Here is a 24,170-nt window from a genome sequence, read left to right as displayed (position 1 = left end):
TCCTTCAAATATACCCATTTTTGCTTTCCGAGATAATGTTCTCGACTTCCACACATTCTTCAAGGCTCCCAGAATTTTCGCCCCCTCCCCCACCCTATGATCCACTTCCGCTTCCATGGTTCCATCCGCTGCCAGATCCACTCCCAGATATCTAAAACACTTCACTTCCTCCAGTTTTTCTCCATTCAAACTCACCTCCCAATTGACTTGACCCTCAACCCTACTGTACCTAATAACCTTGCTCTTATTCACATTTACTCTTAACTTTCTTCTTTCACACACTTTACCAAACTCAGTCACCAGCTTCTGCAGTTTCTCACATGAATCAGCCACCAGCGCTGTATCATCAGCGAACAACAACTGACTCACTTCCCAAGCTCTCTCATCCCCAACAGACTTCATACTTGCCCCTCTTTCCAAAACTCTTGCATTCACCTCCCTAACATATATATATATATATATATATATATATATATATATATATATATATATATATATATATATATATATATATATTTTTTTTTTTTTTTCAAACTATTCGCCATTTCCCGTGATAGCGAGGTAGCGTTAAGAACAGAGGACTGGGCCTTTGAGGGAATATCCTCACCTGGCCCTCTTCTCTGTTCCCTCTTTTGGAAAATTAAAAAAAAAAAAACGAGAGGGGAGGATTTCCAGCCCCCCGCTCCCTTCCCTTTTAGTCGCCTTCTACGACACGCAGGGAATACGTGGGAAGTATTAATGGCATGGCCTTGATTAGGGTCTCAGCTGCCCTGCCGCCTCAGCTAACATAAAAAAAAAAAATTATTAGCCTAAGACAGACACATACTCTATCGACCAATTCTCAGGGGTGGATGAGCAGTTACGTTGACTGTGGTCTGAATGCCGCAAACCAGGATACGAACCTTTACATTACAGCAGAAACGCTAACCGCTACACCAATAAGGAGGGAAGTCCCCTTTCCTACCCCGTCAACAGGTGTTCCACAGGCTAGTATCTCGTCGCTTAGCCTCTTTCTTCTCGCCATAAACAGATTTACTTTAACCTCTAATTCTATTCGCCCGTACATTACTGACACCACTATACATATACTTTGGCTCATTTTCTTCCACATTCAGCATTTCCTCTCGTAATGCGGATCTGTACAGCATCTCAGAATGGGGAGGCAGTAACCTGGTTACATTCAACACTACACAAGTGCAATTCCTACCTACATCTAAATCTTACTCACTCTCTTTCTATTATAAGATTCCATAACGCCACTAAATAACCTAGTCATAACAAGAATACATGTTGGACATAAGAATATCCTTTATTCTTTCCAGGGAAATTTCAAGTAAAATCACATAATCTGCTTTTCAAAAGCTAGGGTGTTGCATAGGTGCCGAAATAAATTTTCTCGAGCTGCTATTCCGTATCTACGAAGGTTTCTTTCGCCCAAGTATGAAGAAGCACCATATACTCGCTTATGTTGGGGTGGCTCTTCTTCCAGATTAGAATGAAACCGGATAGTAGAGGAAATCTTACTTTCAACACTTTCCTATAAAAGTTCATTGGCAATATGTAACTCACTCCTCCCATACTGTATGGTATTTCTTTATCACACACACACACACACACACACACACACACACACACACATATGTATGTATTTAAGCGGGTGGTTTGGTTCCTTCTTTACTATCCTGTTGTTACTATTATGACAGATATTAGCAGGGACCAGGTCGTCTGTCATCTGTCCCTGCCATTTACCCCAACGTACACATCTTATTTACTTGCTGGTGAACTTTGCACTCCATTTTGTTATTACCCTTCCAGTGCATTTGAGAAGGAAGAATATGTCTAAGTGAGAAGTCACCTTGAATGAGGTTTTATCATTAGAGTACAAACTCGGTGAGGAGATTCTCACTGTAGAGAAGTCTCTCTTTCTCATTTGTTGACTGCAGAAACCTCCGAGAAGGCGTCTATGATTTAAACACATCTAATGAGGTGATGATATTAATATAGGCTACTGTCTTCCCAAACTCGTGCAGGTCTCTAGGCCTCACAACTTGTATAGTAAAACTATTCCTATGACTTCTAGGAAAGCTTAACATATCTGAATTGCGGAGGAAACGTTATAACTAAAGTAAATGTATTGATAATATACAAATTTGAAGTTGATGTAAGCCGTATGAGAAAGTGTTTTTTTTTTCTCAAATGGTAGTTTAGGAACTTTTTAATTGTTTTATAAAGTATTTGTTTGAAAAACATGGTATGATATCTAATTCATATTTTCTTTATTCAATCTTATATCAAAATGAATAAGAACCAAGCCATAAGCTCAAACCTATCATCAGTGTCAAAAAAAATTTCCAAAACAAACTTGGCCGCCAGCAACGAAAACACGTATACAATGGCTTATCAGTTGTATAGAAATACTACATTGGGGAATACTCTGCAGGAGAGCCTTGATGAGCTTATACAAGTGAGTTTAATGGTAATGGTAATAATAGGTATAACAAGAAAATGATCATAAGCCTAAGAAGTTTACCAGCTGTTCGTGTATTTCATCATCGACATTAGCATTACGGGTTCACGGATTCGGAGTTCTGACAGTGATAGTATTTAACTAGTAGTTCAATCGAAACTACATAAAATTTCAGTAACAAATTAACTGAAAATAGATTTAAACAAGAAGTGTAAAAGAAGTATTCCTAAGAGCCACATCCCTACCCTTAAAGGTTAGAGTACTTTGGTTGGTTGGTTAAGGTTGTGTAGCGCTTAACACAGTGGTAACTATGGTGTCGCTTCATTGAGGTAGAGGTCACAAAACATCTCAAAGATGCAGAAAATTTTGATAATATAGATATATTTTAGGAGTCAACTGGATTTTCTACAGCATGTAGGCGCTGCAATCCTCTTGGGATTTCATTGTTTAGGGAGACCTGGGTATAAGTGTACTAAAGTTCCACAACCTTATTAACTCTGGAATTTAATTAGTTGAATATGGAATATTAGGATTGGTAAATTACCTTTCGAGCACGGACTGTAGCTTTGGGTGTTGATTGGCTTTGTGGTATAATGCTAATGTGTTTTAAGAAGAGTTTCAGAGCAAACTTTGGGGCATAAAATTTTAGGTAATGATAGTTTATTACAAAGTTGATGAGCATGTTTTATTTGATGGAACTTGTATCAGAGGATTCGTTTTACTTTGTATAGTTGAAAATAAGGGCAAGATTTTACCTGTAGCACCTCCTACTTCCAAAGTTTCAAGTCCTCACTAAGTGGGCATTGCTTTGACTTGGATATTGGGGGATAGAATTACTCCTTACCAGCTCTTTATTTTGTAAGGAATTGATTGTTAGAAAACCCCAAAATGTACCAAAAAAAAAAAAGAAAGATGTATGCCATCCAGAATTAGTCGAGTTCAGTTGTTTGAGTAAAACAAATATTGATATAGAAAGGATTTATAGCCAGAGTCAGAATCAATTATTGTCTTAGCACAATAGCATTCAGAAATATTTTTTCTAGTATAAATTTTGATGCCTTGTTTTTTATGTTGAAGGCTCCATTCATGGACAGAAGTCCAAATCAAGGCTGGGCCTTAATTGAAATACAGAGAGAATTATGAAATGGAAAAGAAAAGACAAGCAAAGTATTTACGAATTTTTGAGAAAGTGAAAGATTGTCTTTTGAAATGTGCCAGGTCATAGTTATTGAGAAAAGACATGAGAAATTGATATTTGTTTTGGGGAGTACTTTAGATTTTAGCTGTGACCAAAAAAATGCTTTTTGTTTTTGGAGTTTACTTAACAGAACATAGCTATGGAAACGTTTTCTTAGCATAAAAGGTATTTTTTTGCCAACTAACTATATTATTATTATTTTTACTATTATAGGGAAGCACTTTGAGAGCATTAGATCACCTGAACCAAGAAAATAAGAGGACGGTTAAAGAAGTCAAACCTACTCATCTAGTATGGTGGTAGGTTACTTGAACCCTCATGTAAGGATGCATTTTCCCCCAGATTAAATATGGCCAGTCACTTTAACATAAGAAAAAAACTATAGAAGTAAGCATTAAAATACCTTTTTACTTGCCAGCACCTACTAAATTTGTCGGAAATAGTTTTTCATTTTACAGTAATGGCATTTAAAGCTGTGTTTCAGTATTAAGCAGACTCTCCTGCTGAAAGCACAAAGTGAAACTGTTTATGCTTTGGTTACAAATCTTTTTATTTTTTTTCATCAAGCATTAGTCTACTAGGTCATTTTAACACTTGCACTGTGAATGACATACAGTTTGATTTATCATTTATTATACTTTGTCACTGTCTCCCACATAAGTGAGGTAGGGCAAGGAAACAGACGAAAGAATGGCCCAACCCACCCACATACACATGTATATACATACATGTACACACACGCACATATACATACCTATACATCTCAACATATATATATATATATATATATATACATATATATATATATATATATATATATATATATATATATATATATATATATATATATATATATACACACACAGACATATATGGTATATACACATGTACATACTTCATACTGTCTGCCTTTATTCATTCCGATCGCCACCCAACCACATATGAAATGAAAACCTCCTCCCCACGCATGTGCGTGAAGTAGCGCTAGGAAAAGACAACAACGGCCACATTCATTCACACTCAGTCTCTAGCTGTCATGTATAATGCACCGAAATCACAGCTCCCTTTCCACATCCAGGCCCCACAAAACTTTCTATGGTTTACCCCAGATGCTTCACATGCCCTGGTTCAATCCATTGACAGCAGGTCGACCCCAGTGTACCACATCATTCCAATTCACTCTGTTCCTTGCACGCCTTTCACCATCCTGCATGTTCAGGCCCCGATCACTCAAAATCTTTTTCACTCCATCTTTCCACCTCCAATTTTGTCTCCCACTTCTCCTTGTTCCCTTCTCTTCTGACACATATATCCTCTTTGTCAATCTTTCTTGACTCATTCTCTCCATTTGAACAAACCATTTCAGAACACCCTCTTCTGCTCTCTCAATCACACTCTTTTTATTACCACACATCTCTCTTACCCTTTCATTACTCACTCGATCAAACCACCTCACACCACATATTGTCCTCAAACATCTCATTTCCAGCACATCCACCCTCCTCTGCACAACTGTATCTGGAGCCCATGCCTTGCTACCATATAACATTGTTGGAACCGCTATTCCTTGAAACATACCCATTTTTGCTTTCCAAGATAACGTACTCGACTTTCACACATTTTTCAACGCTCCCAGAACTTTTGCCTCCTCCCCCACCCTATGATTCACTTCCGCTTCCATGGTTCCATCTGCTGCCAAATCCACTCCCAGATATCTAAAACACTTCACTTCGTCCAGTTTTTCATTATTCAAACTTCCCTCCCAGTTGACTTGTTCCTCAACTCTACTGTACCTAATAACCGTGCTCTTATTCACATTTACTCTCAACTTTCTTCTTTCACACACTTTACCAAACTCAGTTACCAGCTTCTGCAGTTTCTCACCCGAATAAGCCACCAGCGCTGTATCATCAGCGAATAACAACTGACTCTCTTCCCAAGCTCTCTCATCGACTGCATACTTGCCCCTCTTTCCAAAACTCTTGCATTCACCTCCCTAACAACCCCATCCATAAACAAATTAAACAACCATGGAGACATCACGCACCCCTGCCGCAAGCCAACATTCACTGAGAACCAGTCACTTTCCTCTCTTCCTACACGTACACATGCCTTACATCCTCGATAAAAACCTTTCACTGCTTCTAACAACTTACCTCCCACACCATATATTCTTAATACCTTCCACAGAGCATCTTCATCAACTCTTATCATATGCCTTCTCCAGATCCATAAATGCTACAAACAAATCCATTTGCTTTTCTAAGTACTTCTCACATACATTTTTCTAAGCAAACACCTGATCCACACATCCTCTACCATTTCTGAAACCACTCTGTTCTTCCCCAATCTGATGCTCTGTACATGCCTTCACCCTCTCAATCAATACCCTCCCATATAATTTCCCAGGAATACCCAACAAACTTATACCTCTGTAATTTGAGCACTCACTCTTATCCCCTTTGCCTTTGCACAATGGCACTATGCAAGCATTCCGCCAGTCCTCAGGCACCTCACCATGAGTCATACATATATTAGATAACCTTACCAACCAGTCAACAATACAGTCACCCCCTTTTTTAATAAATTCCACTGCAATACCATCCAAACCCGCTGCCTTGCTGGCTTTCATCTTCCGCAAAGCTTTTACTACCTCTTCTCTCTTTACCAAATCATTCTCCCTAACCCTCTCACTCTGCACACCACCTCGACCAAAACACCCTTTATCTGCCACTCTATCATCAAACACATTCAACAAACCTTCAAAATACTCACTCCAACTCCTTCTCACATCACCAATATTTGTTATCACCTCCCCATTAGACCCCTTCACTGATGTTCCCATTTGTTCCCTTGTCTTACGCACTTTATTTACCTCCTTCCAAAACATCTTTTTATGCTCCCTAAAATTTAATGATACTCTCTCACCTCAACTCTCATTTGCCCTCTCTTTTGCCTCTTGCACCTTTCTCTTGACCTCCTACCTCTTTCTTTTATACATCTCCCACTCATTTGCATTATTTCCCTACAAAAATCATCCAAATACCTCTCTCTTCTCTTTCACTAATAATCTTACTTCTTGATCCCACCACTCTCTACCCTTTCTAATCTGCCCACCTCCCATGCTTTCATGCCACGAGCATCTTTTGCACAAGCCATCACTACTTCCCAAAATACATCCCATTCCTCCCCCACTCCTCTTACGTCCTTTGTTCTCACCTTTTTCCATTCTGTACTCAGTCTCTCCTGGTACTTCCTCAAACAAGTCTCCTTTCCAAGCTCATTTACTCTCACCACTCTCTTCACCCCAACATTCTCTCTTCTTTTCTGAAAACCTCTACAAATCTTCACCTTCGCCTCCACAAGATAATGATCTGACATCCCTCCAGTTGCACCTCTCAGCACATTAACATCGAAAAGTCACTCGCGCGCCTGTCAATTAACATATAATCCAATATCACTCTCTGGCCATCTCTCCTACTTACATATGTATACTTATGTATATCTCTTTTTAAACCAGTTATTCCCAATCACCAGTCCTTTTTCAGCACATAGATCTACAAGCTCTTCACCATTCCCATTTACAACACTGAACACCCCATGCACACCTATTATTCCCTCAACTGCCACATTACTCACCTTTGCCTTCAAATCACCCATCACTATAACCCGGTCTCGTGCATCAAAACTACTAACATGCTCACTCAGCTGCTCCCAAAACACTTGCCTCTCATGATCTTTTTTCTCATGCCCAGGTGCATATGCACCAATAATCACCCATCTCTCTCCATCTACTTTCAGTTTTACCCATATCAATCTAGAGTTTACCTTCTTACACTCTATCACATACTCCCACCACTCCTGTTTCAGGAGTAGTGCTACTCCTTCCCTTGCTCTTGTCCTCTCACTAACCCCTGACTTTACTCCCAAGACATTTCCAAACCACTCTTCCCCTTTACCCTTGAGCTTCGTTTCACTCAGAGCCAAAACTTCCAGGTTCCTTTCCTCAAACGTACTACCTATCTCTCATACAGTTTGATATTCAAGTATATTTTGGCATGTTTCAAGATTTGGCATTCTGTAAAGAATCAGCTGGTTCCATTTTATTCAAATCTGTCAACTCGTACAGGAGGTATACCTATGAAGTACCTAAGTAATTTGAGAATGTCCTCAAGAACACATTCATACATAAACATCCTATAGCTTGCTGAAGAAGTACAGTTGCTCCATCTGGTGCTCGTTTGGATTTTATAGAGCTTAATTCAGTTTGTATGTTAGTATGCGTACCAGTTTTAACTTTACTTTTAGTTATGACCCATATAAACAAAAAAAAATGATCTACACCATTTGCTCTTTATCTTGCCTTTTTTGTGTCCCCTTGCATGTCGTGTCACAGTGGAAAAACAGGATGTATACCTGTGGAGTTCCAAAGTAATGTGAGTGTCCTCATGCTGACATAAATGAACATCCAGTAGACTGCCAAAGACATACAGAAACTCCATCTGGTCCTTGTTTGGATTTTATAGAGCTTTATTCAGCTTGTAAGTTAGTATATAAACAAATTTTAACATACAGTAAGTTATGATCCATTTAATCAATTTTTTGTCTGCACTTTTGGCCTATCTATTGCTCTCTCTGTGTCACCATCGATGTCTTGTCACAGCAGAAACACAGGAGGTATACCTGTGGAGTATCAAAGTAATTTAAGAATGTCCTCATGCAGACATTCATACTGGACATCATATGGACTGCTGAAGACATACAGTACTCCAACTGGTGCTTGTTTTGATTTTATAGAGCTTTATTAAGTTTGTAAGTTACCTTATTGTTAATTATGATGTGGGAAACGGTGATCAAATGTAATAAAGTGTGTTAGAAGGAATAGTAGTTCCAACAATGTTGTATGGTTGCAAGGCAAGGGCTATAGACATGGCTGTACAGAGGGGGGTGGATGTGTTGGAAATGAAATGTTTCAGGACAATATGTATTGCTAGGTGGTTTGATCAGTTAAGTAATTAAAGGATAAGAGAGATGCATGGAAATAAAAAAAAAAAAGTGTGGTTGAGAAAGCAGAAGAGGGTGTGTTGAAATGGTTTGGACATAGGGAGAGAAGTGAGGAAAGATTCACAAAGAGGATATGTGTGCCAGAAGTGGAGGGAACAGGAAGTGGGAGACGATATTGGAGGTGGAAGGATGGAGTGAAAAAGATTTTAAGCGATCTGGGCCTGAACATATGGGAGGGGGAGAGGCGTGGAAGGAATAGAATGAATTGGAACGATTTGGTATACCGGGGTTGATTTCTTGTCAATGGACTGAACCAGATCATGTGAAGGGTCTGGGATAAACCATGGAAAGGCCATTGGGGCCTGGATGTGGATAGGGAGCTGTGGTTTTGGTGCATTTACACATGACAGCCAGAGACTGTCATGTCTTAAATACCTGGGATAGATAGCTGATTGAACTACTGAATGCATGTATGGGCATTTATGTGTATACATGTGTTCATAAGTGGGTTGGGCCTTTCCTCGTCTGTTTCCTTGTGCTGCCTCAGTGATGAGGGAGATGGCAATTAAGTATAATAAATGAATAAAAATAACATGTACATACACATACACAGATTTTTGAGCAGTCACTTGTTTACCAAATGGCATCTTAGGTATGTCTCTTCATTGTATGTCAACTGACTGTTATATTTCATTCTTGTATCTCCCATGGTGATGTGATTATTACATGAAAGTGCACTTGGGATCTTATTGTGGACTCATAGGAATAGATATATCCATATATACACATGTATATATTCATACTTGCTTGCCTTCATCCATTCCCAGTGCTACCCCACCCCACAGGAAATAGCTTCGCTACCCCCTGCTTCAGCGAGGTAGCGCCAGGGAAACAGACAAAAAAGGCCACATTCATTGGCAATCAATCTCTAGCTGTCATGTGTAATGCACTAAAACCACCCTGTGGTAATTATGAATAATGACAAAAGGTAGATGGCACTTAACTAAGCCTTTTGTTTTACTTAACAGCATCATAGACTTGAGTAGCGTAGCATCATTATTACTTTGATCGTACCTTAATTTTTAGCGAGTCATGATATATCTTTATTCTGAAGATCATACCACTATTTGAAGGTGATTGTCAACATGAAAAATTCAGTTGATGTTTAAAAGAGTTAAGATTATTTGCACATATCAAGATTCTTACCCTCAAATTGAAATTGTAGGTGCAAGATAAGCACAGTTCAGCAGGTACATACATTGTGTAATCTGGGATGATGAGTATACTTAGGTACAAGCTGGTGTCTTAAGTTTTTGAAAGTTTGTGAAAGGACTAGTTTGAATGTTAATGATAAAGGAGGGTAATTAGGTATACCATGGGAGAGAGACACTTCAATTTAAGTTTGAATGGAGTAAACTTGTAAGAAGTGGGATGTCTTAAATACCTGGGATAGATAGCTGATTGAACTATTGGACCTGAAGTGAACATTAGGGTGGGTGATGGGGCAAAGGCCCTGGATGCATTGAAGTACACAGCAAACAGAGAGAGAGGTCACTGACTGTGTTGGTGAAGATGGATATTTTTGTTGTCATACCGATCAAAACTACTGTATGAATGCAAGAAATAGGCCTGTAATGCAAATCTACTGAAGGGATGGATTTGTAGGGAATGAAGTACCATAGGACAATACGTGGTGTGAGGAGGGTTGATTGAGTAAAGAATGACTTTGAAAAGAAAGAGGTGGGGTAGTAAACACACTGTGATTGAGAGTTGAATAGGGTGTGCTGAAATAGTTTGGACATGTGGAAAGGATGAATGAGGAGAGGTTAACCAAGAGAATATATGTTAGAAGTGGAGGGAACAAGGAGGAAGAGGAGACTGAGGATGAGTTGGAAGAATGGAGTGAAAGACACCTTGAGTTATTGGTAATGAATGTGCAGGATTACCATATGGAGCATGGATGGGATAGAGCAAATTGGATAGATGTGGCATGCAGGGGTGAGGTGCTGTCATAAGGATGAACCAGGGAATATGAAACTGTCAGAGGAAACACCAGGAAGGTCTGTGAGGCTTGGCTGTGAATTGGATGATTTTGGTTTAGTGAACTGCTAATAATAAACATAGAATTTACATCTCAGAAGCTAGGGATATTGTACATGTGCCAGGATTGTTCTTTTTCTATCCCTTTTACCTTTACCTCACTGGGGGGGGGTGCTATTTCATGTGTAGCGAGGTGGCGATGGGAATGGATGAAGGCAGCAAGTATGAATATGTATGTGTATATATGTATATGTCTGTGTATGTATATGTGTATATACGTTGAAATGTATATACATGTATATGTGTGTGTGGGCATTTATGTATATACATGTGTATGTGGGTGGGTTGGGCCATTCCTCGTCTGTTTCCTTGCGCTACCTTGCTGACGCAGGAGACGGTAATTAAATATAATGAATAACTTAAAACTGAATTTATTGCTGATATTCCTTTTCTGTTTATGAACCTCCTTCAGGGAATTTCCGTAGTTACGCCTTATATTTAGAATGTTTTGATATGTGGCTGACAGTTATAAAATGATGTATCCAGTAGCATATACACTTATAAAATGTATTATTTTTGAAGTCATCAGCTGAGCACTAATGATGTATATGATGGCTTGTTTTGGTATTTATGTAAATTGAGAAAAAATATAAGGTTTGATTCAAGAAAAGGAATTTAGATTAATACAAATGTTTCTGCAATGTATTTGAATTAAGCAAATCATAATTTCTTTCCAGTTCCAGCAGATTTCTCCAAGCCTAGCACTTCGTGTTCTTCTTCAGTTTGACCGTGCCATTAATATGGCACTGGCAAATAAAGTTCGTGCTCGCATAAATTTTAAGGTTAGTTTTCTCATTTTAGTGTTTAAGCTGTTATGACTGCCAGGTATATAATTTGCCAGAAAAATTATATGCAGAACAAACAAATTAAAAAAAAAATGGATGTGATAATTGAATGATGTCTTAAGTGAAACTAATGCCTGTCTGTATTAAGTGAACTATCCCTCCCCTTTTAGTCGCCTTCTATGACACGCAGGGAATACGTAGGAAGTATTCTTTCTCCCTTATCCCCAGGGATAATATATATATATATATATATATATATATATATATATATATATATATATATATATATATATATATATATATGTATATAAATATATATATATATATATATATATATATATATATATATATATATATATATATATATATATATATATATATTATATTTATTTTTTATTATACTTTGTCGCTGTCTCCCGCGTTTGCGAGGTAGCGCAAGGAAACAGACGAAAGAAATGGCCCCACCCCCCCCCCCCCATACACATGTATATACATACGTCCACACACGCAAATATACATACCTACACAGCTTTCCATGGTTTACCCCAGACGCTTCACATGCCCTGCTTCAATCCACTGACAGCACGTCAACCCCGGTATACCACATCGCTCCAATTCACTCTATTCCTTGCCCTCCTTTCACCCTCCTGCATGTTCAGGCCCCGATCATACAAAATCTTTTTCACTCCATCTTTCCACCTCCAATTTGGTCTCCCTCTTCTCCTTGTTCCCTCCACCTCCAACACATATATCCTCTTGGTCAATCTTTCCTCACTCATCCTCTCCATGTGCCCAAACCACTTCAAAACACCCTCTTCTGCTCTCTCAACCACGCTCTTTTTATTTCCACACATCTCTCTTACCCTTACGTTACTCACTCGATCAAACCACCTCACACCACACATTGTCCTCAAACATCTCATTTCCAGCACATCCATCCTCCTGCGCACAACTCTATCCATAGCCCACACCTCGCAACCATACAACATTGTTGGAACCACTATTCCTTCAAACATACCCATTTTTGCTTTCCGAGATAATGTTCTCGACTTCCACACATTCTTCAAGGCCCCCAGGATTTTCGCCCCCTCCCCCACCCTATGATCCACTTCCGCTTCCATGGTTCCATCCGCTGCCAGATCCACTCCCAGATATCTAAAACACTTCACTTCCTCCAGTTTTTCTCCATTCAAACTCACCTCCCAATTGACTTGACCCTCAACCCTACTGTACCTAATAACCTTGCTCTTATTCACATTTACTCTTAACTTTCTTCTTCCACACACTTTTCCAAACTCAGTCACCAGCTTCTGCAGTTTCTCACATGAATCAGCCACCAGCGCTGTATCATCAGCGAACAACAACTGACTCACTTCCCAAGCTCTCTCATCCCCAACAGACTTCATACTTGCCCCTCTTTCCAAAACTCTTGCATTTACCTCCCTAACAACCCCATCCATAAACAAATTAAACAACCATGGAGACATCACACACCCCTGCCGCACACCTACATTCACTGAGAACCAATCACTTTCCTCTCTTCCTACACGTACACATGCCTTACATCCTCGATAAAAACTTTTCACTGCTTCTAACAACTTTCCTCCCACACCATATATTCTTAATACCTTCCACAGAGCATCTCTATCAACTCTATCATATGCCTTCTCCAGATCCATAAATGCTACATACAAATCCATTTGCTTTTCTAAGTATTTCTCACATACATTCTTCAAAGCAAACACCTGATCCACACATCCTCTACCACTTCTGAAACCACACTGCTCTTCCCCAATCTGATGCTCTGTACATGCCTTCACCCTCTCAATCAATACCCTCCCATATAATTTACCAGGAATACTCAACAAACTTATACCTCTGTAATTTGAGCACTCACTCTTATCCCCTTTGCCTTTGTACAATGGCACTATATATATATATATTTTTTTTTTTTTTTTTTTTTTTTTTTTTTGCCGCTGTCTCCCGCATTTGCGAGGTAGCGCAAGGAAACAGACGAAAGAAATGGCCCTACCCACCCCCCATACACATGTATATACATACGTCCACACACGCAAATATACATACCTACACAGCTTTCCATGGTTTACCCCAGACGCTTCACATGCCTTGCTTCAATCCACTGACAGCACGTCAACCCGGGTATACCACATCGCTCCAATTCATTCTATTCCTTGCCCTCCTTTCACCCTCCTGCATGTTCAGGCCCCGATCACACAAAATCTTTTTCACTCCATCTTTCCACCTCCAATTTGGTCTCCCTCTTCTCCTCGTTCCCTCCACCTCCGACACACATATCCTCTTGGTCAATCTTTCCTCACTCATTCTCTCCATGTGACCAAACCATTTCAAAACACCCTCTTCTGCTCTCTCAACCACGCTCTTTTTATTTCCACACATCTCTCTTACCCTTACGTTACTTACTCGATCAAACCACCTCACACCACACATTGTCCTCAAACATCTCATTTCCAGCACATCCATCCTCCTGCGCACAACTCTATCCATAGTCCACGCCTCGCAACCATACAACATTGTTGGAACCACTATTCCTTCAAACATACCCATTTTTGCTTTCCGAGATAATGTTCTCGACTTCCACACATTCTTCAAGGCTCCCAGAATTTTCACCCCCTCCCCCCACCCTATGATCCACTTCCGCTTCCATGTTTCCATCCGCTGCCAGATCCACTCCCAGATATCTAAAAACTTCACTTCCTCCAGTTTTTCTCCATTCAAACTCACCTCCCAATTGACTTGACCCTCAACCCTACTGTACCTAATAACCTTGCTCTTATTCACATTTACTCTTAACTTTCTTCTTTCACACACTTTACCAAACTCAGTCACCAGCTTCTGCAGTTTCTCACATGAATCAGCCACCAGCGCTGTATCATCAGCGAACAACAACTGACTCACTTCCCAAGCTCTCTCATCCCCAACAGACTTCATCCTTGCCCCTCTTTCGAAAACTCTTGCATTCACCTCCCTAACAACCCCATCCATAAACAAATTAAACAACCATGGAGACAAAAGAGGGAACAGAGAAGGGGCATAGGTGAGGATATTCCCTCAAAGGCCCAGTCCTCTGTTCTCAAATTGTATGGGAGGGTATTGATTGAGAGGGTGAAGGCATGTACAGAGCATAAGATTGGGGAAGAGCAGTGTGGTTTCAGAAGTGGTAGAGGATGTGTGGATCAGGTGTTTGCTTTGAAGAATGTATGTGAGAAATACTTAGAAAAGCAAATGGATTTGTATGTAGCATTTATGGATCTGGAGAAGGCATATGATAGAGTTGATAAAGATGCTCTGTGGAAGGTATTAAGAATATATGGTGTGGGAGGAAAGTTGTTAGAAGCAGTGAAAAGTTTTTATCGAGAATGTAAGGCATGTGTACGTGTAGGAAGAGAGGAAAGTGATTGGTTCTCAGTGAATGTAGGTTTGCGGCAGGGGTGTGTGATGTCTCCATGGTTGTTTAATTTGTTTATGGATGGGGTTGTTAGGGAGGTGAATGCAAGAGTTTTCGAAAGAGGGGCAAGGATGAAGTCTGTTGGGGATGAGAGAGCTTGGGAAGTGAGTCAGTTGTTGTTCGCTGATGATACAGCGCTGGTGGCTGATTCATGTGAGAAACTGCAGAAGCTGGTGACTGAGTTTGGTAAAGTGTGTGAAAGAAGAAAGTTAAGAGTAAATGTGAATAAGAGCAAGGATATTAGGTACAGTAGGGTTGAGGGTCAAGTCAACTGGGAGGTAAGTTTGAATGGAGAAAAACTGGAGGAAGTAAAGTGTTTTAGATATATGGGAGTGGATCTGGCAGCGGATGGAAACATGGAAGCGGAAGTGAATCATAGGGTGGGGGAGGAGGCAAAAATCCTGGGAGCCTTGAAGAATGTGTGGAAGTCGAGAACATTATCTCGGAAAGCAAAAATGAGTATGTTTGAAGGAATAGTGGTTCCAACAATGTTGTATGGTGGTGAGGCGTGGGCTATGGATAGAGTTGTGCGCAGGAGGATGGATGTGCTGGAAATGAGATGTTTGAGGACAATGTGTGGTGTGAGGTGGTTTGATCGAGTAAGTAACATAAGGGTAAGAGAGATGTGTGGAAATAAAAAGAGCGTGGTTGAGAGAGCAGAAGAGGGTGTTTTGAAATGGTTTGGGCACATGGAGAGAATGAGTGAGGAAAGATTGACCAAGAGGATATATGTGTCGGAGGTGGAGGGAACGAGAAGTGGGAGACCAAATTGGAGGTGGAAAGATGGAGTGAAAAAGATTTTGTGTGATCGGGGCCTGAACATGCAGGAGGGTGAAAGGAGGGCAAGGAATAGAGTGAATTGGATCGATGTGGTATACCGGGGTTGACGTGCTGTCAGTGGATTGAATCAGGGCATGTGAAGCGTCTGGGGTAAACCATGGAAAGCTGTGTAGGTATGTATATTTACGTGTGTGGACGTATGTATATACATGTGTATGGGGGTGGGTTGGGCCATTTCTTTCGTCTGTTTCCTTGCGCTACCTCGCAAACGCGGGAGACAGCGATAAAGCAAAGAAAAGAATATATATAATATATATATATATATATATATATATATATATATATATATATATATATATATATATATATTCAGTGAAGGGCGCAAATGGGGAGGTGATAACAAGTAGTGGTGATGTGAGAAGGAGATGGAGTGAGTATTTTGAAGGTTTGTTGAATGTGTTTGATGATAGAGTGGCAGATATAGGGTGTTTTGGTCGAGGTGGTGTGCAAAGTGAGAGGGTTAGGGAAAATGATATGGTAAACAGAGAAGAGGTAGTAAAAGGTTTGCGGAAGATGAAAGCCGGCAAGGCAGCAGGTTTGGATGGTATTGCAGTGGAATTTATTAAAAAAGGGGGTGACTGTATTGTTGACTGGTTGGTAAGGTTATTTAATGTATGTATGACTCACGGTGAGGTGCCTGAGGATTGGCGGAATGCGTGCATAGTGCCATTGTACAAAGGCAAAGGGGATAAGAGTGAGTGCTCAAATTACAGAGGTATAAGTTTGTTGAGTATTCCTGGTAAATTATATGGGAGGGTATTGATTGAGAGGGTGAAGGCATGTACAGAGCATCAGATTGGGGAAGAGCAGTGTGGTTTCAGAAGTGGTAGAGGATGTGTGGATCAGGTGTTTGCTTTGAAGAATGTATGTGAGAAATACTTAGAAAAGCAAATGGATTTGTATGTAGCATTTATGGATCTGGAGAAGGCATATGATAGAGTTGATAGAGATGCTCTGTGGAAGGTATTAAGAATATATGGTGTGGGAGGAAAGTTGTTAGAAGCAGTGAAAAGTTTTTATCGAGGATGTAAGGCATGTGTACGTGTAGGAAGAGAGGAAAGTGATTGGTTCTCAGTGAATGTAGGTTTGCGGCAGGGGTGTGTGATGTCTCCATGGTTGTTTAATTTGTTTATGGATGGGGTTGTTAGGGAGGTGAATGCAAGAGTTTTCGAAAGAGGGGCAAGTATGAAGTCTGTTGGGGATGAGAGAGCTTGGGAAGTGAGTCAGTTGTTGTTCGCTGATGATACAGCGCTGGTGGCTGATTCATGTGAGAAACTGCAGAAGCTGGTGACTGAGTTTGGTAAAGTGTGTGAAAGAAGAAAGTTAAGAGTAAATGTGAATAAGAGCAAGGTTATTAGGTACAGTAGGGTTGAGGGTCAAGTCAATTGGGAGGTGAGTTTGAATGGAGAAAAACTGGAGGAAGTGAAGTGTTTTAGATATCTGGGAGTGGATCTGGCAGCAGATGGAACCATGGAAGCGGAAGTGGATCATAGGGTGGGGGAGGGGGGCAAAAATTCTGGGAGCCTTGAAGAATGTGTGGAAGTCGAGAACATTATCTCGGAAAGCAAAAATGGGTATGTTTGAAGGAATAGTGGTTCCAACAATGTTGTATGGTTGCGAGGCGTGGGCTATGGATAGAGTTGTGCGCAGGAGGATGGATGTGCTGGAAATGAGATGTTTGAGGACAATGTGTGGTGTGAGGTGGTTTGATCGAGTAAGTAACGTAAGGGTAAGAGAGATGTGTGGAAATAAAAAGAGCGTGGTTGAGAGAGTAGAAGAGGGTGTTTTGAAATGGTTTGGGCACATGGAGAGAATGAGTGAGGAAAGATTGACCAAGAGGATATATGTGTCGGAGGTGGAGGGAACGAGGAGAAGAGGGAGACCAAATTGGAGGTGGAAAGATGGAGTGAAAAAGATTTTGTGTGATCGGGGCCTGAACATGCAGGAGGGTGAAAGGAGGGCAAGGAATAGAGTGAATTGGAGCGATGTGGTATACCGGGGTTGATGTGCTGTCAGTGGATTGAATCAGGGCATGTGAAGCGTCTGGGGTAAACCATGGAAAGCTGTGTAGGTATGTATATTTACGTGTGTGGACGTATGTATATACATGTGTATGGGGGTGGGTTGGGCCATTTCTTTCGTCTGTTTTCTTGCGCTACCTCGCAAACGCGGGAGACAGCGACAAAGCAAAAAAAAAAAAAAAAAAAAAATTATATATGCAGACATATACATATATACACATGCACATATTCATACTTGCTAGCCTTCACCTATTCCTGTCACTACCTCCTTCCAAAACATCTTTTTATTCTCCATAAAATTTAATGATGCTCTCTCACCCCAACTTTCATTTGCCCTCTTTTTCAATCCTTGTACCTTTCTCTTGACCTCCTGCCACTTTCATTTATACATCTCCCAGTCATTTGCACTACTTCCCTGCAAGTATCGTCCAAACACCTCTCTTTTCTCTTTCATTAACAACCTTACTTCTTCATCCTACGACTCACTACCCTTCCTAATCTGCCCACCTCCCACCTTTCTCATGCCACATGCATCTTTTGTGCAAGCCATCACTGCTTCCCTAAATACATCCCATTCCTCATCTATGTGATGCTTTCCTAAATACATCCTATTCCTCACTCATGTGATGCTACTGCACTCTACCAGCTTGAGGTTACACCATGAGTGAAAATTCACCTTTGGCGAGGCTGTATTATTGGAGTACAGTCTTGTTAAATGCGTCAGCATTTCTCTGCTAGTGGAAATAGGGCAGCCTAGCATTGCACGAGCCTTTATAAAGGAACTGGTAACACCAGGATTCTTTCATAGAAATTGGTCCTGGGGTATTTATGAGTAAAATGAACAAATATGTCAGGGGATGTGAAGCAGTGGGGCAAAACCATGGAAAGGTCTATCAGGCCTGGCTGTGGATTTGATTTCACATAACAGCTTGAGAATGAATGTGAGCAAATGTGGTCTTCATCAGTTCCTAGCATTACCTTGCTAATGGAGGAATGGCAAACAAATATGAAGAAAATCATGTTATTTTACTGTTTAGGTGTTACCAGACTCCACCTGTATGTGTTTACACCACAAGTGAAAAGCCACTTTTGGCAGTATTGTATTTTTGGGTGTGCAATCTTGTCAAAGAACTTTTTACTCCAAAGGTGTCCAAATTACCCTGTTACTGGAAGTAGCACATCCTTGGGCTGTAGAAGCCTCTGGAAATCCTTCCTAGGTAACACTAAGGTTCTTTTGTGATGGTTATGTTGGTATTAGATTTATTAAATGTCAAATGCGGTGCTTTACAGTAAAATTATCATTTATGAATAAATGCATGTACAAAAATCAATGTAAGACCAAAGACAGCAGTACAGTTTGTTAAATGTTGTCAACATTTATGTTATGGTGGTAGTAATTACCTTAGTACAATTCTTTTGTAATAGTAGTTATTATAAAATGATATGGTGTAAATAGTAATAGAGAGCAAGCATTTATGAACAAGTGCAAGTAAAGAACAAAAATAAGACCAAAAACTGCTTAACAATATAATCACTTTAAAGTTATAATATTTACTGTGGTGAATGCAGCAAATCAGCAGAGCAGTTATGAATAAATTCATGTTGAAAAAGAGTATGGCCAAAAACAATACTAATCAAGTGGCTGGGGTGTGACACTTAACTCTGAATTCTCTTTTCTTATTTATTATTATTTATTTTTTTATGCATTCATATTCACAATACAGTGTGTATATATATTTTTTATTTAAAGATAAGTCAAAGGCAGATCAGAAAACCTGTTTCTTTGGCAACAGCTAATGAGTTGATTACTATCTCAGGTTTTTTGTGAAATCTTTATTTCTTGAAAGAGTGAAGCTTTGATCATTGATATAGATGTATTGGTATGATCCTGCATGGACTGTCCCATTATAGATTTGGGAAAATTACACATAAAGATCCTGAATTATGGGCCTGCTTTGGTATTTTGTGTTGGGAAATTATGTGTTTAGTAAACAAGAATCCTTAGGCATACCATTGTAATCATAGTCCAGTTGGTTAAAGCTACTCTTTGCATAATATTACAATCCGTTACAGTACCATAGATAAATTTTTGATAATGTCTTTGTGTTTGTGCATTACTGACTCATCTGTCTACGTTCCTTCTTCACTTCTCTTTTTCTGGCCCATCACCTCCTTTTATTATATCACTCTTCAGCCATCCCTATCCATCTTCTGTAATGTTGCTATCTTCTCTCAGTCTTACATTCATTATTTTGGTCAGTACTCTTGTGACCTGCCTGCATATGTCCCACTTACAAAGGTTTGGACTTGTGGACCATGACTGTCTGCTGCTTCCCATAGTTTCTGTTTGGAGACCAGCCACATAAATATTGACTTATTATACTTCTTATTATACTTCCTTTCCTCACACAGCAAAGCTGTGGCATTCTTATACTTGTTTTCCCTCTTTGTATTACCCTTCCACATTTAAGTGTCAGTTTAACAAATAGCTAAGGTGTACAAACAGATTAGGATAATCTCTGTTCTTTACCTCTTACTCTTTGTTTCTCATTTTTTCCAAAGTGGCTACAGTTAGGGTATGCTTTTGCATAAGTTGCTTACCTTTCTATGGAAAACACTAGTTCTATGGAAATAGAATATCTTACTGAGATTCTTTATTTCAGGCTAACAAATTGAACACTTACCGGTTTTGTGATAATGTTTGGACCTTTCTGATGACTGAGGTGGAGTTTAGAGAAGTTCAAGAATTTGCGCAAGTGGACAAGTTGAAGATTGTTGCTTGTGATGGTAGAGGTGAGACTTCTAAACAGCAGTGAGATCAGGATATTTTATGGCCAACATAGACATAATTGTGAATCATACAATTGGGTAACCATTTGGTATGAGTTGAGAACTTCATGTTTGTAATTGATGCTTTAGTTAACTTACTGCATGTTATTATCTCTATATTGCAGCTTTTATAAGTGTTAAGGAGAATGTGTTTATAGCAAATGGATCATACTACAAACAAAAGTATGGCATAAACATGGGTAATCCTCTTTCCCCTGTTTAGCCATTTTATTTATGGAGATATATGACAAAAAATTGTTTTGTAGAATTCTTTTCATTATCAAATATAGCTAAGTGGACAACATTCTTTCAGTGTGGCCAGAATATAACAATAAGATTATCGGTACGTAAGGAAGTGACCAACTCACATTTTTATATGCAATACTTCTCATGATGATCTGGCAAAAAAATAGTCAGTAGTTTCTTCATTGTTCCTAAGAGTACACAGAATTGGGCATACTTCATATATTGTTGATAAAATACAAAAAATTACATTATATTTGAATGAATATATTATCGTAAATGTGTCTTCTTCATTGTCCATTTAGCTAGAAATATGTTCGTTTAATGATTGTGCAACTGCTAACAACAGTTTTCAGAAGAGTATTGTCCTCCCCTGCAGTGAATGCTTGAAAGAGCTCAAGAAATCATGTTGAGAAATACACATTAATGGAGCATTTTAATGTAGCATTTCCATAAAAGATGTTTTAGCTATTGACAACTGTAAATGAAGACACAGGTGTATATGTAATACTATGCAAAGAATGTCCTGATAATGTGGGAGAAATGGGAAGAGATATCAGTAAATAAATTTATGAGCTCAATAGACATGTGAGAGTTTGAAATGATAAAAGTGCTTTATTCATTCACATAAGAAATGCTGACCATGCTATTGATTTCAACAGTATTTGTAACATTGTTTTAAAATCAAATGATTATTTAAAATGCAGAATTGTTGAATTCAATCATATTGAATCAATAGATAATGTTTTCAAGGATAACTTATGTAACAAAATCGTATTTAATAAAGTTAAGAAGTCTGTAAAACTGACAACATATATAGTGGGTTCACTTAATCCCCAGACAGCAGGGCAGGGTAAGAGGTTAAGTTTGGTAATGGCTGGGTTTGTATTAGGTAAAGATATTACATTGTGTGTGTATACATAGCTTGGTTCTCTGCTTTTTATCTCATTCTAATTAAGAAGAGATTGTGAAAAGCTGAAACTATAATGAATTAGAAAATAGATCTTATGTGTCCATGAAGTATAGTGTTTTATAAGGGCGGATAGTTTGAAAGAAAAAATATATATATATATATATATATATATATATATATATATATATATATATATATATATATCCCCCTGGGGATAGGGGAGAAAGAATACTTACCACGTATTCCCTGCGTGTCGTAGAAGGCGGCTAAAAGGGGAGGGAGCAGGTGTTGGAAATCCTCCCCTTCCGTTTTAATTTTCCTAAAGAAGAAACAAGAGAAGGGGGCCCAAATGAGAATATTTCCTCTAAGGCTGAGTCTTCTGTTCTTAACGCAACCTCGCTAATGCGGAAAATGGTGAATAAAAAGAAGAAAAAAAAGAATATTCATATTATTTTTTGTACCTGGTCTCCGTTTGTTGCATCAGCGAGATAGCGCCAGAAAACAGACAAAGATGGTCAGGCCTCAATCATTCAAAATCTTTTTCACTCCATCCTTCCATATCCGTTTCATCACCCAGGTCTTGTTCCCTCCACTTTTGATACATATATCCTCTTTTTCAACCTTTCTTCACTCATTCTGTCCATATGTCCAAACCATTTCAACACACCCTCTTCTTCTCTCTCAACCGCTCTCTTTCTATTTCCACACATCTCTCTTACCCTTTCATTAGTTACTCTGTCAGACTTCCTCACACTGCATATTGTCCTCAAACCTTTCATTTCCAACACATCCACCCTTCTATCTATAGCCCATGCCTCACAACCATATAATTTTGTTGGAACTACTTTTCCTTCAAACATACCCATAATTGCTCTCTGAGATAACGTTCTCTCTTTCCACGCATTCTTCATTACTGCCAGAATCTTCACCCCAGCCCCACCCTATGACTCTCTTCCACTTCCATCGTTCCATTTGCTGCCAAGTCTACTCCCAGATATCTAAAACACTTCGCTTCCTCCAGTTTTTCTTCATTCAAACTTACATCCCAGCTAATGTACCCCTTAACCCTGCTGAAGCTAATAGCCTTGCTTTTATTCACATGTACTCTCAACTTTCTCCTTTCACACACTCTTCCAAACTCAGTCATCAACTTCTACAGTTTCTCGCTTGAATCATGGGGGAACAACATCTCACTTCCCAGGCCCTTTCATCACCAACGGATTGTGCACTTGCCCATCTCTCCAAGACTCTTGCATTTATCTTCCTCTCCCTCACCATCCCAGCCATGAACAAATAAAAGACCATGGTGACATCACACAACCCTACCGCAGACCAACCTTCACTAGGAACCATTCAATCTCCTATCTTCCTTCTCATACACATGCCTTACACCCTTGATAAAACCTTAACTGCTTGTAGCAGCTTACTTCCCACATCTTATATTCTTAGTACCTTCCAAAAAGCATCTCTATCAACCCTATCATATGCCTTCTCTGGATCCATAAATGCTACATACAGATCCATCTGTTTTTCTTAGTATTTCTCACACACACATTCTTCAGATTAAACACCTGATCCACACATTCTATACCACACTGCTCCTCCCCAATCTGATGCTCTGCATATGCCTTCACCCTTTCATACAACTTACTGGGTACACTCAGCAAACTTCGCACACCATCCAACCAAATCACCCTACATACGCCACTGTCATCAAACACATTCAACAAACCTTCAAAATATTCACTCTTTTGCCTCCTCACTTCATCACTACTTGTTCACTTATTTTAAATGAAAAATATTTTTTTGAAATGAAACACAAACAACCAATTGAAAACACTGGTACTAGTAATACTAATAGTAATTAATAGTATTCAAGAAAACCAGCATTTCAAAATGGCTGTCACTGAGCCATGGGCTTTTCAGTTTGAGGAAGCCTTTCCCCAGAGAGAAGAGCCACTCTATGGAGGCACTGAAGGATTTGTTCATACAGTTTAATACGCCTAACCCTTGTTAGGCGTATTAAACTGTATGAACAAATCCTTCAGTGCTGGGCTTGGGAATGAGTATTTGTTCTTGATGAAATGTTTCACAGGCTTCTCGTTGAGAAATGTTTCCACCAACTTGATCCTGGTTTCTTTGCTTTTCGCCCCTCCTTCATAGAAGTCCTCATCCTGGTCATTCTCACCCTCAATGCTGCTGGGTTCTTTGCCCGAGTCCGTCAGAATCTTCTCCACGACACGATTATCACCATCTGCTTCTTCACTGTGGCTGTGATCTTGA

At 39.4% G+C, this 24,170-nt stretch overlaps 1 protein-coding gene across 1 annotated transcript in view; it reads left to right on the top strand.

Moving 5' to 3' along the window:
- The window catches only part of LOC139749461 (acyl-coenzyme A thioesterase 3-like), a 64,438-nt gene extending 42,649 nt beyond the window's left edge, over nucleotides 1-21,789 (top strand). The window contains exons 5-6 of the mRNA XM_071663361.1: nucleotides 11,447-11,551; nucleotides 20,566-21,789. Of these exons, the coding sequence (XP_071519462.1) occupies nucleotides 11,447-11,496 (50 nt within the window). The 3' untranslated portion in view covers nucleotides 11,497-11,551; nucleotides 20,566-21,789. The remainder of the gene's footprint in view (nucleotides 1-11,446; nucleotides 11,552-20,565) is intronic.
- Nucleotides 21,790-24,170: the final 2,381 nt, after the last annotated feature.

Source organism: Panulirus ornatus, chromosome 7 (genome assembly GCF_036320965.1).
Source record: "Panulirus ornatus isolate Po-2019 chromosome 7, ASM3632096v1, whole genome shotgun sequence".
NCBI lineage: Eukaryota > Metazoa > Arthropoda > Malacostraca > Decapoda > Palinuridae > Panulirus > Panulirus ornatus.
This window is presented reverse-complemented; position numbering and strand designations above follow the sequence as displayed.